This window comes from Pantherophis guttatus, chromosome 6, assembly GCF_059756535.1.
Source record: "Pantherophis guttatus breed Tessera chromosome 6, ASM5975653v1, whole genome shotgun sequence".
Taxonomy (NCBI): Eukaryota; Metazoa; Chordata; class Lepidosauria; order Squamata; family Colubridae; genus Pantherophis; species Pantherophis guttatus.
The window spans coordinates 47,738,041-47,757,160 of record NC_142068.1 but is presented as its reverse complement, the minus strand read 5'-3'; the positions used below and the strand labels follow the sequence as shown (position 1 = coordinate 47,757,160).

The following is a 19,120-nucleotide window of genomic DNA, read 5'->3' as shown; positions in this document are numbered from 1 at the left end:
TCAATTTAAAAAGCTTTTTAATGTAATGCATTGAAACATATTACTTATTGTCTTTTACTGGGTTTTTAGTTTTTGTTTATATTCTATTCTTATGGTTTTTCCTCTAAATGATCTCAAATAATGGGGAAGATCGAATCTGAATAATAATAATTATTATTATTTATATGCCGCCCTTCTCCGGAGACTCAGGGCGGCTTACAATGTGCTAAGCAATATATATTCAATAAATGGAGGTAAATACCTCCAGTGCTATTTAAATAATGTTTCTATAGTCGGGGTAGTGCACCTTTGGACTGTAGAGCTGTTTTAAAGACGAAGCATTGCTGAAACTAATATCTAACACCATTTCTTTTAATTGCTAGAGGTATAATATTCCAGTTCTATATGTGCATCCCCCAAATATGCCATTATTGGAAACAACTGATTATATAAAAAAGAAGTGTTTCACAATTTTGCATCTGCACAATTCGAAAGGTTTAATTCTAAGAAAACTCACCTCTATTTTGTCATAACCAGGATGAAGACAAAGATCTTTTAACAGAGAAAGGGATAGATCAGGTATGTCAAACTCATGGCCCGCGGGCCGGATGCGTCACACCCACCCCTGGTTTAGCGAAGAAAAAAAAGTCACGATACGTCACGTGACAACAATGTGACACCGCGAGTTTGACACCCCTGAGATAGATAGATTGGGGGGGGGGTTGCTTATGATGTTTCAACCATATCTTTTTTGTTTGTTTTAAAGAAAAGGCAAGCTAAAAATAATTAAAATACTGATGCAAGAGAGTTCTTAAAACATTGGAACGTCTCGAGACTAATTTTTAATAGTAAAAACCAACATGCAAAATGTTTAAGCTTTTCTCAAGGCAAAGGCATTCAAGACTACCAAAATTATTTAAAAATTGTCTGCAGCAACAAGCTTACTGGGCTGTGAAAGAAGCACTATGTAACTTATCTTGCTAAACCACAGTTTATAAATCACAAAGGCAGGGTTCACAAATAAGCAGAGAATGTTGCAATTTGTGAGGGAGACATTCTGTGGGAAGCTATCAGGGCTTAAACCACAGTACACGGGAAGGGGGAAAAAAGTCTGCTCGGGGTAGAAGCAATGGCAAATCATTTCAATTGTTGTGATTGAAGTCTGGGGACAAGTCCATGAAGATACTAGGAGTCATGTTCAAATAAAAAAGATGTTTCTTTATTGTATGTATATAGACCTATACTCCTTACATACATTGGAAAATTTCTGGCTGTTCATCACAAATGCTGTATATAAAGAAATAAAATCATTCTGTTTAGAATTACATAAGCACTTTTTCCTAACACTCCTGAATTACAGCCATGAGAAAATTCTTATTTCATTGATTTACTGGCACATTTTATATAAACCTGGAATTTTAGTTAAAATAGTTGCTAACGTGGGATACCATTTAATAGTTCACACATTCTAAACTATTATGTGTGAAAAGTCACCACTGAAAGCTTTATTAGATGTTTTTCTATTAAATTCACAAAGCAATTTGAGACAATAGAACTCTTTATATTGTTTATTTCCACCTTTGAAGCACAGATGAATAAACCGATAAAATGAATAGTTTTTGTTCTGCTTTTATTCTCTTACGAACACTTGAATGAACTTTGACAAAATTTAGTTTTATTTTATTGTGTACAACACTTTACTCAGTCTGGTCCCCTCACCCCCACCCTGGCTACATTGGATCAACACCACCCTTGGGTGCACAATTTGTTGCTTGTCAAGAAGAGACCAAGTTGGAACAAGCTAATATATGGGAATAACAGACTTGCCATACAAAGCAGTTATGATAACAGGTAATAAAAGGATTTAGAGTGCTATGCTCAGATGAAAAATAAGGTCATATTTTACTCTAATTCAACATCTTAACCACAAATTACTCCATGTAATCAAGAAAACACAAAAAAAGAAGATAGGGCAGAACATGCTGATTTTGTTTTTGACATGGTTGGAAGAAGAATATCAAGAGCAGCTGCAATGTCAAGAATGTGGGAAAGATTTGTAAACCAAAGTTCATTTTACTGTGGTGAAAAAGCAAAAATTTCACTTAAAACAAAATGTAGCTTACATTTTAAAAAAATATTCTGAATTTTTCCTAATACTCACAATAGATTATACTATAGTTATGTGAAAGTTCTGAGTTCTTTAGTGAGTCATTCTGTTGAGAATCAGGATAAAAACACTCCCTTCTTCAACCAGAATATATGTAAGATTTTTAAATATTCATAGTAAAAATGTGCAAAACTTTTAACAGGCAGTTTAAATCGAGTTATCTTACTCAGCAAGTGTACAGGTTAGCTTTTTGTTACAAAATAATTAGATCTCAAAAGACTAGGGAAAAACAGAACTAAATGCCCTTGACTGCTAAGTAAATATTCAACTCCTTTTGTTAATGGACAGCACACTCTCTTAAGTAGATAACTAAAACTACAGGTACAGAACTCCAGAAATCAACATAAATATAAAGGACTTTGCCCACAGGACTGAAAACTGATAGAAAGAGGGGCTAGACACTGAGAGCAGAAAGGAAGCACTGATTATTTAATTATATCATATTTAAATCTGTAAAATAAATTGGAATATCACAAAACAGAAAGTATCTCCTCACTGCAATCCCATATTTGAATACTATACATAGATTGATATCCAATTTTGTACATGGAACTGAGAACTAAAATACTAAAAGCTATATGGTTTGCATCACCAACTGTGGATCTCCTATTTATGGGGCTGAGCAAATCCTTCTCCAAATCCAATAATTCCTACAAATGTGAACTTACAATATTTATATTGACTAGGTTTGCTCAACACATTACGTAAGGCTAAATGGCAATTAGATAGTTTATGGCTCAGTGTTGTGTGGAACTTAAACCATAATTTGATTTAGGCACAGTATGTTATAAGAACACAGCAATTATGTTTTTATGTCCTGTATATTATTTTGAATCCAACTGGTAAACTGGAAGATGGTGCCTGAGAATATGTACAGTACCTGGTTAAGTGCCAAAGAGGAATTCTAGTCAGTTAAAGGTAGATTGTCAGCAATGGTGGTTAATCTATGACCAGGATCAAGATGTTTTGAGGGATCTGAAAAAACACACAAAATCTGCTTAAACACATAAATTCCTTCTTGGAATTTGATCAATGAATCTTACATGACACAATGTATAACTTTACCCCCTTTGGCTATAGAAATAATTTATCACGCAGGTTTGAACTGAAGAGCAACTAAGTCCTTCTATTTGTAGATGTAAGCATGTAAAATACCAATAGTTTCTGACAATTAAAGTATTCTTCCTTTCCATGCCAGGAACAATATCTCAGAAAGAAATTATCATATTTATTTAAGAAATAAAACATACATTAAGTAGCATAAACATATAAGCAATTTTCCTGAAAGATTTGCCTGGACTTAGCAATGGATTCGATGACATATATACGTCATTACAAGCGAAAGTCAAAGAAAACAGGTTTCATTCTGCAACAGAAAAACCACAGTCACCATTACAACTGAGTGGGAATATATTTACTCCCTAGATGTAATACACTACTATACTTCAGTCTCATTTAAATATTAGGCATTGGTAGTATGATGTTTTGGATCTGATTAGGAAGAGGTATTTCAGATGGAAGGAAATTTGGCAATTCATTAAATCTGCAATTGCACAACCATAGAAACAGATCCATCTGCTTTAATGAGTCACAAGCAGGATCTCTCATGCATTCTTGAGGATTTCTTCTGAATCAAATCCGGAGCACTGAATAACTCCATGTATCACCCTACTCTTGTTTGGTCATTTAAAAAAAATATTTGACTTCTAACACTTGTGGTCCCTTTCAACTGTTCCTAAATAGGCTGCCAAAAGGGAGGTGGATAAAAAACGACTCATTACATTTAAGATAAAATGTGAAACCAGTTTGTATCTGGTCACATATGGAGTTATTCATATACCGGTTTCTTTCCCTGAAACCTTAACTATTCTACAACTTCTATAGCATTTTTCATAGTGATTTGAAATAGCAATAGTACTTAGACTTATATACCACTTTACAGCTCTCTCTAAGCGGTTTACAGAGTCAGCATATTGCCAACAATTTGAGTCCTCATTTCACCCAGCTCGGAAGGATGGAAGGCTGAGTCAACCTTGAAATCGAATGAGATTAACCATACTGAAAAGATCATTGATTTGATTCTTCCTGGTATACTGACATGTTCACTTAGAATGTTCTCTGGGGTAATATTTTAATGCTGCTGAGAAATCTTCCATTCTTTTTTCAATGTTCAGGGTGGTCTTAAGTTGAGCCAAAATTCCCTGATGATTCAAACTGCCAGTAAAACATGTCCCCAACTAACACCTGCAGCAATTTTCCTTCATAATTGCATTGTTTTTAACAAGACAGGAAGAAAAGTGGGGAAAAAAAGATGGAGAAACAGCCCCTCTCCTCATCTTGTCCAAAGCAAAGACCAGGATTTGGTCAAGTAACAGGTTCTCTTGAGGTTCCCTCCCCTACCAAATTTTAAGTTAGCTCTGCTGGAGTAGCTGCATAATAGCTAGCCCTGTATATTGCAAAAACCAATCAGCTTCATCCTTGCAAAATAATATTTTGTGTCATCACCCTTAAACCAACACTGAGAATAAAGAGCAAAGCTGATCTGAAAAACTTGATGTACTGAGACTTAATGGTAAACCCAATACCATAGAATGAGACATTTGTCTATAGATTGGTAAGTGGTTTAAAAAAAAACAACCACACAAAATGCAAATAGTCCTCAACTTATGACCACAATTGAGACCAAAATTTATGTGCAAATTTGATAAGTGAGTTTTGTCCCATTTTATGACTTTTCTTGTTACATTTATTAACTGAATCATTGCATTTGTTAAATTAGTAACACAGTTGTTAAGTGAATCTGATTTGCCCATTGACTTTGCTTGTCAGAAGTTTGCAGAAGTTGATGACATGACCCCACGACACTGCAATCATCATAAATGTGAGTCAGTTGTCAAGCATCTGAATATAAACCATGTGACCATGGGGATGCTGCAATGGTCATAAGTGTGAAAAATTGTCATAAGTCACTTTTTTCAGTGCTGTTGTAACTGTGAACAGTCACTAAATAAATTGTTGTAAGTCACGGATTATCTGTAATTCATTTTTTCAGTAGAAGAAATAAACTTGGTGTCTTGAAACAATCAGCATTGGACTAATGGTATTTCATACACGTTCATAATTTTGAGTATATTTTTAAAGAGCATAAACATGAAAGATGACTGAAATATTAAATTAATAAATAATATAGAATGAGTGATGTTAATTACTTAGAATAACAACTACTAAATGATTGGGAGGTGTTACCACAGCATCTTCCAACTCTTCCAACAATGTGACAGAATGAAAAATAGAGAGTGAAGTGTTGCTGATATGCCATCATAGGACCAATTTAAATGTGCACACATTGTCATAAAGTTCATAGCTGGCCATGAATTCTTAGGCAAAAATATTTTCATGTAATGGTGGAAAATTTAATGGAAATATCAATTTAAAGAGCAATCCCACATTCTGGAGAGTATAAGCAGAGTTGTCATCCTTAGCTTCTTGAACATCTCTGGCCACCAAGATGAAGAAAGCCTTTCCACTGTCATTATTTCAATACTAGAAATACATTTATACTAACTACCCCCAGGAATCAATACATTAATTTTTGAGCTCAGTAAACAAAAATCTTTTGCAGTAGTTAAAGGTAGGTTCTTTATCTCACCCAACCTGCACTTTTGTCTGTCCTTCCTACTATATATTTCACTCCAAAGTGTTTAGAACAAGCACCCTGATTCTATACTTCTTTGCCCACTGCCCCATCTTCTCTTTTTTATGAACCCATTAAAAAAAAATTCTATGTTGCCTCATTCTTTGCTTTTTCAGGTTTCCTGTTTTCAATTTTCTAATATTTCTATTTGCAAAGTTATACATCCTTAGCCAATTGGACAACTTCTTTTCATTATTGCTGGGCTGCAAAATATTTAATTTCTTGAAAGATCAGGCATTCTGTGCCAGCATATCAGTTTGATCAGCCTCCATTACTCAAATGCCACTTAAAGCATTTGAGAGGAATAGTTCATTGAAACTAAATTTTAGTAGATGAGAAAAAAGAAGTCATTTACTACTTTGTTCTTAACATTCATAACTCAGGGCACAATCTGAGAACATGTAACACAATAATGTGCTGAAGTTTAAAGAAGTCTGGTAAATATCCAGATGGTGCTTTCTGAGCTTGGTTGTTTTCTTGCACAGGTTTCATTACCCAAACTACATAATCATCAGTGTTAGCAGAAACCTCTGCAATAAAACAACCCAATTTAGAGAGCACCAAGGAGCTACAAAAAAGGATTTGGGGACCTGATGTATGCTATTTTTGTGGAACAAATGCAGGCTATAAGCAAAGCTATATTTCTTTTAACATTAATATGTACCACTGCATAATATATATTTATTAGCTATCACAGCTGTATAAACCTGTTGTATTCAGAGAATGTAGGTAATTATGGAGAAGGCAAAAAAAAAACCCCAGAACAACTTGGTTGATATGCTGAAATATATGGCAGGCAGGCAGGCAGGCCATTGCTTGTGTGCTCAAATCCTTCACATTACAGTACTCTGAGATTTATCTTCAAAGCAATACCAGCATGAATCATTTACCACTCAAGACCTGGCTTGATTTTACATCTTTCCCATTCGAAATGGCTCCTTCTACAACAATCTACCTTTAGAGCCCTAAATCAGTTATGCTTCACTCCCACTCCAGTTTTTATATTCGCTGAACCTAAGTGACGGACAGTAATTTCCTAAATTTATGTCCTCAACTTATGGGTTGCGGCAGTCCAACACAACACCGAGATGGGCGTTAATCGTTTTGGCAACTGTAGGTCTACCAATTAATTTACTTAAAAGCAGAAAGTTTATGAAAGTCAACCTGGAGTTTGGGTGACTACCATATTTCTCTGCTGAGTAGGACTCTGAATTCCCCCTTCATTCTGCCACCATTCTTTCATTCCTAACTATCAGAAAACTCAACAGCCACTTTTCCACTAACGCCAGAAGCGAGCCTTTTGGGTCCCTTCTCATCCCCTGCATTCCCTCCTTCCTTGTCAGGTTGAAAGACAAGCACTTATTCCGCATAGTCTTTCTAGTTCAAACTCCTACCTGTAACTCGCCAAGCACCACTCGGCAAGACACACGCCTTTCCCTTGAAAGCACATGGGTCGTCACTAATTTTGCCCCCTAATCTCTCCGCCCCCTAATAGTTGGGACGCGTGGCCCTTCGCAACCAATCCAAAGACTCTTCACCCAAGAAAGAATGTGCAGGTCCCTCGTTTAAGCCGCATGCGCTGAACGGAACGTGATTTTTTTTTTTTTTTTTTAAAAGAAGAAGCCAGTGGGCGGTGTTTCTGGAGTCAAGCCCCTCCTTCGCTTTGGACCGCCCAGAGAGCACCCGGGACGGACGTTCTACGTAAGAGGGATGCAGTGCGCACGCGCCTGCCGCAGTTGCCCATGGTAACCGAGAGCCGCGTAGAGGATGGTGAGTGTGAGATTGGAAGGGGGAGAAAGCCGGGGACGGAGGAGGCCGGGGAGGGTGAATTATGGTTGCCCCCCCCCCACTCCAATTCCTGGTGCCGATGGTTGTGGAAGAAAACCGTTCCTCGGGAACGGAGTGCTTGGTACCGAGGGGAGGCCGGTCCAAAGCGATGGAAGTGGTTGAATGGGCCTGAATAAAATAAAAGGGGGGCGAGGGGGGGGGGAGGAGCGTGAATGGTCCCCTGTGTCTCTGTTTGGAGAAACTGTTCAAAATGACTACCAGGAAGAGGAGGTTGAGGTTGAACGGTAAAAGTGTTCCAGGAATAGGGCTTTTCGCTCGTTTTAGCGTGTGTACATCCCATGTGCTTATCTACTGTACTGAGCTCTTTGGGGCTGTTAAAAGAGGCTGAAATCAGGATTCACTATTCATTTATGTGAGTTACTGCGAAGCTCCGGTTCATATGGCGATCGTTTCTATCTGTGGCATTGAACTGGTGCCATTCAAAAGACAGTTTCTTAATCTTGTAGAGGCACGTGACTGCTGAAGAGTTTAGCCTTTGTAACCTGGAGTCTCTTGGGGACGAACTGACCCATTTTAGAAGTGGAAAGGCTCAGGAGTCCTGTCGTTTTTTCCCCTTAAGATGCAAAAGTGTCTGAAAAATAGTGTTTAAATGCATCTTTCCAGAGTTATTTTTAATGTTACAAAGAAAAGGGATATTTTTCTGATTCTAATACCCAGAGATTTTCTTTTGATTATATGCCATAGGTGGCCAATTTTGAAATTGCCCAACTAGACTGCATCCAGAACATGATATGTATTTAAAAGCCCATTAGGTATCAGATTAGAGGTTTCCTTTTATCACGCTAAATTAGTAATAGGCAGAGGGATTATACACTTTATGTAATCCTGCTGCCACATTCTGAATAGAATTGAGGGGCAGGGAGAGGAGAAAGCGAGGGAGCAAATGTGATACAAGGTAACTGCTGTTCTTTTGCTTGTGAATGGAGGAGCACTAGAATAATATTTAATAATAGCAATTTATTAAATTTATATGCTGCCTGACTCTCAGCAACTCTGGGTGGTATTTAATAGTATGTCTTTGGTGAGCTAAAATTGTTTGGCAGCAATTTCTGATTATGCTGCTGAAATAAAGAAGAGGCATTTGGGAGAGAATATTAGAATGGAAAGATCAAACTCCTTTCAGTTTTGCTACTAAAAGCAATCCTATGGGCATAAATGTATGCCCTAGAAAACAAAGAGGTTTATGGATCTTAGAAATCTGGTAAAAAAATAAATTAGATTCCATAAACCCAAAATATCAGTTTTCTGTAATTTAGGATGAATGAGAAATTATCCCTTAATGTCCCTCTAAAATAAAGCTCCTGTCTCTCTTCCATAGTAGTCAGGGACATTAGGATAGGACATAATAAGTATTGGAACAGCAGCTTCTTTAGTTCTTATATGTATATTCTGTACATTCCATTTAGTGTGGATATGTTGGTTATCTAAGCAAGGTATCAGATTAGAAACCAGGAAAGTACGTTGTAATCTGGCCTTGGGCACAAAGCCAGCTAGGGGACTTGGGACAATCCATTTCTCTCAGCCCTAGGAAGAAGTCAATGACAAACCACTTCTGAAAAACCTTGCCAAGAAAACTGCAGAGACTTAATCCAGGCAGTCTCTGAGAATCAGATATGATTTAACGGGGGGAAAAATCTCTTTACAATATTTTCTTGGGATGAAATGGGAGAACTAGCTGAGCAAGAACAACTTGACTGGCCAGTAGTCCAGCTCCTTAATAAAAAATATTTTGTATAATTGAAGAATTCAATTTTCTCCTTTTTGCGCTAAGATTTTATTTCAGTGAATCCTGATGAAATATCAATATATCTAGAGCTTTTTGTAGAATAATTTGAGTTTTTTTGGATTTTCCTTTAAAGAATAGATGCATGATCTTGGTAGAAAATACCCAAACCTTCATAGTCTCCTACAACCTGTAGCAGTCTTTGCCATCCTTACTTTGTTCATTTATACTGCTATGTGAAAATTAATGATGTTATACATTCCAGCCTTAGCATAATTGGTGTCTACTTCATGCATTTTACTTCCCTCAGCTTGATTTCTACAGATTCAACCTGCATAAACCTTGTGTTTCTCCAGTATTTCAGCCAGAAGATCTTCCAGCTCTACTTGAAGATGCCAAGGAATTAAACTTTGGACCATCTTCATTTAAAGCATGTCTATGAGCTTCTAATGTTCATTATTTGTACTTAATATTCAGCATAGTATTCACTTCATACTAAAAAAGAATCTGTGTTTAGAAGTAGATACTCTGGTTTAGATCTTTAAAATTTAAATTGTGCAAGCATGAGGTGACCATGTGTTAAAATAAGTAAGTACATATGAAGCTGAGCGGAACATCTGTGTGAAGAGAAAATAAATATGTTCCCTTTTATTTTACATTAATCATCATCAGAAATTGAAACAAGGTTACCACAAAGGATATTGTGTGCCAGGAGCTAGTTTCCAGATGATAATTTCCCCAGGTAGTGGGACAACAATTCCAACTTATTTGTACTTTTTGCAATTTGTCATCTCAAATGTGGAGGACACCAGACTGAGGAAGCCTGCTTTATAAGCTTAAACTCGAGGCCTAAATACTAAGAAAGATTTTTTGCAGAAATTTAGTTATTTCGCAAAGAAACCATGAAGTAAACCGAAAAAGAATCTTATACTAAATCTATTTTATGGAAACGGATAGGAATAAGGCATTTAAAATATGCTTAAATTTGCAGAGAAGCTGAATGTATTCCTTATATCATGAATAGTTATCATTTGTTTCTTTTCAGAAAGTCCGTTTTCAGAAAAGGACTCTGAAAATCTAAGGCAAATAGTGATATTCAAATTAAATTTAAAAAATAAATAGATATTTTTTGAAAAGTTTGACATATTTTAAGCAGTTTCACCAAATTATCTGCAATTTAGAGAACCCATGAAATGTATGTCAAATAACAAAAATTGAATTCAGTGCGAAAGATTACTGAAAATTAAATTATCAATAATATACTTCAGACAAATCTGTGATGTGACCACCTTTAGAGTTCTGTACAATTCTGGCTCTAATTATTTAAAAAGAGGATTTTGAACAATTGGAATAAGTGCAGGAAAAGTAACTTCAGTAATAATTGAAGCAGGTTAGAGAAAAGAAAGCAATTCTTCACATAGCACATAATTTTAAGCTATGCAGTTATCACAGGATGAGGTGCTTGTCAACTATAAAAGATTAGTCATTAATCTTGTCATTAATTGTTAAATCTTATAATGGCTCTAAATAATACCAGCTATATCCTATTTCCAAGATCTGGTATGGGTCCCCCTGAATATTAATTACTTGAAAGCTGTTAGAGAGGATATATTGCTATCATTTCCTTCTTTGACCTATCAAATAGGCCATTCCAGTAGGCCAGCCATAAAGAAAACAGGTCATTGTGCTAGAAAGGCTATATTTGACCTAAAAGAATTCATTCTCTATTTTTTACTTTTTTCTCTTGCACTCTTATCAGATTCTGTTTCTGTATTAGTTGACATGGATTATAATTTGAAAATAAATATTTCTTACAAAGTATTCCTCAAACATAAATATGCTATGAAATGGATAAATCGCACTGATTTTTCCCATTAGGTAGTTTTTGGTTATACCATCTTCAAAATTAACAAAATGGTGTTAGTAATGCCCTTCAAAAAATATCTCCCACTTACCAAAAATATCCCTGATACCTATCTGTATAAATAATTTATCTTCTTAAGTTTTTCTGGAATTTTGCAATTGATACCCCGTCACTAGAAGCTTTATTATATGCTACTGAGAATGTTGACTTCCTACATCCATGGATCTGAAAAACAGTGTTTGCTTACATTGAACATTATTCTGTTGCTAATTTAATTTAAATGTACAATGGTCCCAGAGAAAAAATGTCCTTTGATATGTTTGTGGCTTTTATATTGTGAGTAAAATAAACTAATTGAGTTTATGAAAAATTAGGTAAAAATTAATTTGTATATTTCCTTTCTGAAAACAAAACAGATTTTTAAAAAGTACCATTTGTTTGCCTAGTTTTTATCAACAGTTATCAATGCATGAAATTTATCAAACAGAGGCTAATTTGGTCTGAGAGGACAAGTGAAGCACATGATCATACAGCTAGTTTCTACACTTCAGGGATGTCTAATCTGGGTTTTTTCACTCTTAACCCAGCATCTACAACTAGTACACCACATCGGTTCTTGCAAAATAAAGATAAAAATTATCCAGTCAAGATAAAATAACAGCTATGAAATAAATTTTAAAGTGTGCAGTGAAGTGCTATATAACTATAGAAAATGAGCTGTATTTCAATAAAACCAGTATATCATAGAAAAAAATAGATTCCTCTTTAGGAGGACTGCAAAATCTAAATAGGTGTTGAAAATGGTTTAAATAGAGGTCAATCTTTAATCTTTTTTTTCTGTAGATCTTGCAACTGACATGTTTTAGCACTTTCAGTTAATATTTACTTAAATGGGAGTAATTATATTAGAGGTTTATTTGTGTTAAAATTGTGACCAAAATTAATATTTATATAGGATTTTTTCCCCTGTGTTCCTTATAACCAGTGAAGTATATTCACTAAGGTTTGGGGTTAGGTTAGAGAGATTATAATTCAGATCCAACCTTATTGTGGAAACTTACTAAGTTGCTTTGAGCAGTCATTCTTTGTCAGTACAATCTACATCACAGAATTGTTTCATGCGAACAAAGGGAGTTTCCCTTGTATACCATTTTGAGATGCTTATGGGATCAAATAAATGCACAGAATTGCCATAAGTGAAATAGGGTATCATAATTAAAAGCTAAAACCTAAATAAAATTTTTGAGCAGTGATGACTATTGGGGAAAACATATACAGTATATGCTTTCAGTTTGATTCCCCCCCCCCATTAGTGCCTTTCCCAAGCTGAATGTATATAAACTTCAATTATTAATTTGCATTCATAGCTCCGCAAAATTGTTTTCAAGCTTCTTGTTTCTGCTTGTCTGCTCTGCATTCCTGCTGTAAAAAAGACTGAAATAGATTTTGAAATGTTAGAGAATGGAACTTCTTATATATTTAAAGTTCCTAAAATCTAAATAGTGCCTTAGCTAAGCAATAAGGCTGAAGTGTAATAATAGTCCAAAGCAAACTAGGGTCCATATTGAAGAAGTCAGGATCAAATCAAGTGGCAGAATTAAAATGGTAGAAGGTAATGAAATAAAGATCAATCCAGAATCAGAGACACACCTCAGCTCAGCTAGATCTTGTTGCTAACCTTTTTCTACACAATTCTACATAGAACAGACAGCTTTTGTAAAGTCTGGAAGATGTTTCATTAAGAAATTGTAGTGAAAAGATTTACCACTTAGAAGAGTGGTTAGTAGTTCCTTCCATTATGATGTCACAGTCTTAGGATAAGAATAGCAGGATCAGTTAATGTTCTGGCACTGATGCTAGCTAGGAAACCAATCAACAGATCAAGGATAAGAATGAAAAGCCCGAGAGTCCTGAAAAGAGATGGAAAGTGCTGTTATGTATTATGTTAGTATTTAGGAAAAAATATTTTTATTATTTTGGATGCAGCTACGTAAATATTTAACAATACTTATTTCCAAATAGAGTAGCTATTAGTAAAGCTATTAGATTGCCTTCAATGATATTACTCCTTTAATTTGAATTCCATTAATATAACTATTTCACAGAATTTTTAGAGAATTCGCTAGAATGCAGCAAAAGCAATTCTGACACCTTAGCATATGTTGTTGTTTTTTAAAAAAAAACATGCTTTCATTGTTCACTTCATCAAATGCTTGGAATAGAGCCCTTAAAAGGCACAGAATATGTAGACACTGTTCTTAGAAGGGAAGTAATTCTACTTGTACAATTGTACAAGAAATTGTAAAAGGAGAGGTGAGAAAGATAATGAAATTTCAGAGAGGTAATGACTGTTAGACAGTAGTTGGGAGTGACATAAAACCATCCACTTGGCTTCTTTGCCCCAGAACAAAGATGTTTTACTTGCCACTTGTTAATAACATGTCTATGTCACTGTGAACCCACTGCTACAGCATTTGGAAGATGGCTTTCAAATTGACGTGAAAGCGGGTTTTCCATGTTATGCTGAAACTAGGCTTTCATGCAGATAGTGTAAAATGCACAGAAGAGGTTGTTTGACATGATACAGACAGGATCAATGCTGTGTACAGCTCTGATTAACTAGTGGGCCTGCACTCTTCTACCTGGTCACCAGGTTTAGTACCTATTCTGTAATGTTGTTCAGTTGTTGTGTTGGCTGCTAGGAGGACTGTAACCACAATTTCTCTGGACTTTTTTCTTACGGGTAGGTAAACCAATTGATTGCTACCCTGATTGAGAGACCAAGCAACCCAAACCATTCTTTTTCTTGACATCAGTTCTATTAATGCCACTCTTTGGAGCTGATATTCTAGGAATGTTTTTCTACTCATTGAGAGCATGGGATGCAGAGGGGCTTTCCTCTATGCTTGCTAGCAGTCTGATTGCAAGGGAGACTAGAATCCTGGTTTTGCAGATGCTTGCTGAATAAAGCATCTGCAAAACCAGGATTCTAGTCTCTAGTCTAGTATTTTTTTTGAAGGATAGGTTTATTGGTCTACCTACACATGTACAACAAAGCTTCTTTCTCAAACTCAGTGGGTACAGGTAACTTTCAGATTGGAATGAAATAAATGAGAGTGATATGATCTATTGCTGCCTGACATTCTATTACAATTTATGTAGGCTTCAAACGAAAGATTAGAGCCATACATGAAAAAGATCAAATTAAAAAAGTCATTTAAAAATACTTATACATTTCTTTGTATTTTCATTTTTAGTGTCTAAGGTTCTATAATATTTGAAATGCGTGCTCTTTTCTATTGTTAGCCATTGTTGGTATCAGTTGATTTTAAAGGATCAAATTGCAAGCAAAACCAAAATATTTAGTCTACTTAAAAATATAACTTCTAGCAATGTCACATGATTTATAAATTACACATATTGATACATTTCTCTTCATTATTTTCCTCTGTTGTCTGTATATGTGCACACACACACCCCACACTACTAAAATTCTCATTTACCTAACCTTCAACTGGGAGAAACAGTGCATTCTACGGCAACAATGTTTGAATTTTTAAACCAGGGTACCTCAGAAGGACTAACTTACAGAATGTGTCTAAAATCCAGGACCCATTACTCTTCTGGAATTGAAATTTGTCAAATTTTATAAAATATTTTATAATATAAAAATGCTCATAAAAGTTTATGTCATAATACAAAATATCATGAACCTTTTCCTGTGCTGCTGATTAACTCTGCTATATAGTTCAACAGGGACTGTTCGCAAGGCAGATAAATCTCTTAATGTATCCTATCTTTTCCAGTGAAGGCAGTACATTAGAAATTCTGTTGTTGAAGGCATTGAGGCATATGATAAGGAAATATGTCTGAAAGGTTGATTTAACAGGTCACAGGTTTTCTGGTTCTGTATACAAATAGCCTCTTATAGTGTCTTTCTTCATACCTTCACCCTTTTTAAAATGTTAATTGTTTTCTCTTTGTTCACCTCAGTCCCTTTGTTTGTCAAATATTAATGCTCTTACAAAATCTCCACTTTCTTAGCACAAGATTGTTATATATGGCATTGTTTTTATTAAGAAAATGTATATGGTTTTCCTATATACAACAATCTCCTTTTTGTCCTTTATTTAATAAATAATTAAATATTAAATTTGTTTCTGGTGTTCTTTCTTAATACTCTGTTTTATTTTAAAATAATAAATAGGATATTGATGAATAGATTTTATTCCTTTATTTCTTTTTAATTTTATCCATTAGGGGGACTGTATAATTTATTTTTATTTTTATTTTTTTTAAATTTGATTTATATGCCGCCCTTCTCTGGAGACTCAGGGCGGCTTACAATGTGCTAAGCAATAGCCTTCATCCTTTTGTATATTTATACAAAGTCAGCTTATAGCCCCCACAACTGGGTCCTCAATTTACCTACCTTAGAAAGGATGGAAGGCTGAGTCAACCTTGAGCCTGGCGAGATTCGAACCTGCAGTAATTGCAGGCAGCTGGTCTTAATAACAGGGTGCTTTAAACCACTGTACTACCAAGGCTCCATTAATGTGCAGTGCTTAGTATATATTGGGAATAGCATATGTACTTTCCAAAAATAGGTCTTCGTGATGATGATTGAAATAGCAAGTTTCCTCTCTATTTGACTGCAGGGCTTACTATCAATTCTGCGTAAATTGAAGAGTGCACCAGACCAGGAGGTTAGGATCCTGCTCCTGGGATTGGATAATGCAGGCAAAACCACACTTTTGAAACAACTGGCATCTGAAGATATCACCCATATCACTCCAACCCAGGTAACGAAAGATGGTATTACTGATATGGCAGATATTCCATGATTAAATATAAGACTATATCTTGATGTTTGGCAAAGAGTTCCAAAAATAGATTTACATTGGATGTGCATACAACTCCCTTTCCAGATTTCAGTGGTATGATGGTACAAGTAGTCATGAATCACTTTCAAGCGGCACAATTTGTTTTACAAAATTATGACAGCATCCCTTATTTTAATTCTGATTTTGAAATGGCTACAAACTGACCTTTGAGCAATGGTGTTAAGAGCCTTTGGTCTAGATGCATTGTTGGGTACTATATATACAATACTCTTCAACTTACAACCACAATTGAGCTCAAAATGTCTGTTGCAAAGTGAGATAGTTAAGTGAGTTTTGCCACATTTTATTACCTTTCTTGCCACTGTTGTTAAGTGAATTACTGAGGTTGTTAAGTCAGTAACACGGTGGTTAAGTGAATCTAGTTTCCCCATTGACTTTGCTGGTCAGAAGGTTGCAAAAGATGACCCCAGTCACCGCAACCATCGTAAATATGAACCTGTTGCGAAGGGTCTGAATTTTGATCACATGACCATGGGGATACTGCAGCTGTTGTAGGCATGAAAAGACACTTTTTTCAGGGCCGTGGTAACTTCAAATGGTCACTAAATAAATGGTTGTAAGTTGAATACTACCCCTATTCATATGTTACTGTTACCAGATATAGAGTGCATGTGTTGTATATAATATATACATTAAAAGAATAGACTGTAATATAGCTCAGGCGGTTTTTTGTTTCTTTTTTGCACAAGCGGAAGTCTCAAATGATACCCAATTATGAGCATCTCAGAAATGCCAGCAGGTGGTGCTGATGATTTGTATGCTGGGCCTGGATTGTAAGCAGTTGCTGATGAAATCCTCCCATGCCTCAAAGCAAAACCCATTCCGATTCCACACTTAAAACCCATCCCTTGTATTGCGCCGCAGCTTGTGGCCAGTCTGCACCACTTCTCGTTTTTCTAGTTGCACACCCTTTCAGTTGGAGCTTTAATTAATGAAATGGGTCTTTCAGAAATTTAGCTGGTGCTTCTACTCTTCTTACATGAAGTCATGTACAGGGTTTTGCTTCTGATTAACCTGCCCATTGGGTTTGGCTTTCAGAACAGAGGCATTTTGTTTTCCCCTTATTTGCTTATTCTTTGACTTCCCGGTGTGCCCCTCCTTTCTTGTTATAAGCTGCCACATATATATTTTTAACTGTGACATAAATAGATCCCGACTCGGGCAAGGCTACTACTATATCCTTCACCTTGCCTACAGTCAATTCATCTGAATAGCAATACAGGTTTTATCTTGTTACATTTTCCAGGGTTGCGATATATAAGCTGTGAGCCAATGAAACTATAGCCATGTACTGTATCCACTCATGTTTTTTTTTTAACTTTATTTATTATAGGGTTTTAACATTAAAAGTGTGCAAGCCCAAGGTTTCAAGTTGAATGTGTGGGATATTGGTGGACAAAGGAAAATCAGGCCATATTGGAGAAATTATTTTGAGAACACTGATATCCTGGTAAGCATTGGATACATTGTATGGTATATTAAATAACACAGAGACTTTAAATTTAAGATATGTTGCTACTAAATACCTTCATTTATTTTGTAGTAGACAGGAGGTGCATTTTGCAAAGCAAGTATGCATATGTCAATTTATGAAATCTTTAAAACCTTTTTATTTTTAACTACTTTAACTCAGCCATGTGCTACCTGATAGTTTCATTTGATATTGCTTTGTTTGAAATTATGTGATATTTCTGATTGAAAAGAATGAATCGAGTTACGATGTGGAATCTTTTCATTCATACCCATATTTTTTCTTGAATGCTATGTAAAACAGAGATGAAATATTTCCAATAGACAACTGAATTTCATGTAGGGAAGGAACATTTTAAGGAGCTGTTCCCATTTTGGTACCTTTTTCACATCACATTTGGGAACTTCCTTCCACCACCACCACCACATGCCACTCACTCAATGTTCTCAGATTTGTGTTAATTATGGTATTATGGTAATGTTTGTGACAACAGCTCTTTAAAATAAGGCAACATACAGATGACAAATTGAGGCCAAGAAATAGTTTCTTGCCTTATGTGGCATTCCTAATATCTTGCTATAAAAATCCAGTAGTACTTAATTTAGATAGAAAACTAAATATTCACAGAACCAGAATAGCAGGAGAATCCAAAGTTGGTGTGGCAGACAGCCCATATTATTCTTGGGACCTGGCAGATAGTCCATATCTTCCTGAATATTAAGAGGAGAAGTTACCATCAGTTACAAAGTTGCTCATTGATTCACTACTGCATAAAACATGCATAATGCGCAAAGTAATATCCAGTGAGGAAGAGACCACCTACTGTATGTATTTATTATAGAAAACATACAGGTAGTCCTCACTTAACAACCACAATTGGGACCAGCATCTCGGTTGTTGAGTGAAGCCATTGTTAAGCGAGATTTCGTGTGACTGTGCTTCACTCGGTGATTGCAATCCTGGATCTTCCAGTTGTGGAAATGGGATGCAAGGCTGCTATTGCTCAGGACATCTTGGACTGCTCCCTGCCCCACCAGGCCCAGGAGGCCTCTGCCTACTGCCTGCCAGGCCTGGGAGGCCTTAGCTTGCTCTGCTTGCTCCCTGTCACACCACTGTGTGCAAAGCAACCCATTTATCTTTACTGGCAGCAAAAATCCAAGCAGGGATAGAACTAATAATCTTTCTCTCCCTGCAGCTCCATAGACATGAAACTCCCAGTAGCTCTGCAGGCATGGGGCTCCCTGCAGTTCTGTGCCTGCAGAACTGTGGGAGAGAAGGATTTCAGCCCCTTGCCTATTTGGATTTCAGCAGCCAAAATCCAAGCAGACATGGAGCTAAAAATCGTTTCTCCCTGCAACTCCACAGGCATAGAGCGGTTTGCAGCTCTGCAGATATGATGCTTCCTGCAGCTCTACCGGGACAGAGTTTCAGGAAGAGAAGAATTTCAGACACATGTCTGCTTGGATTTTG

The 19,120-nt window shown here is 36.1% G+C and overlaps 2 protein-coding genes across 4 annotated transcripts in view; one reads left to right on the top strand and one right to left on the bottom strand.

Annotated features, from left to right (window-relative positions):
- SFXN2 (sideroflexin 2) overlaps positions 1 to 7,430 on the bottom strand; it is a 34,311-nt gene extending 26,881 nt beyond the window's left edge. The window contains exons 1-2 of one of the 2 annotated variants that reach the window (XM_034439974.3): positions 7,235 to 7,430; positions 3,027 to 3,121 (exon numbers count right to left, since the gene is read on the bottom strand). The gene's annotated coding sequence lies outside the window, so the exon portion shown is untranslated. The remainder of the gene's footprint in view (positions 1 to 3,026; positions 3,122 to 7,234) is intronic. The other variant, XM_087872844.1, reaches the window with a different exon arrangement.
- Positions 7,431 to 7,442: 12 nt separating this feature from the next.
- Positions 7,443 to 19,120, top strand: part of ARL3 (ARF like GTPase 3) — a 31,942-nt gene continuing 20,264 nt past the window's right edge. Inside the window, exons 1-3 of one of the 2 annotated variants that reach the window (XM_034439976.2) lie at positions 7,443 to 7,610; positions 15,934 to 16,077; positions 17,513 to 17,629. In XM_034439976.2, coding sequence (XP_034295867.2) covers positions 7,608 to 7,610; positions 15,934 to 16,077; positions 17,513 to 17,629 — 264 coding nt within the window. In that variant the 5' untranslated portion in view covers positions 7,443 to 7,607. Of the gene's footprint in view, positions 7,611 to 13,078; positions 13,220 to 15,933; positions 16,078 to 17,512; positions 17,630 to 19,120 lie in introns of those variants that run through there. The other variant, XM_034439981.3, reaches the window with a different exon arrangement.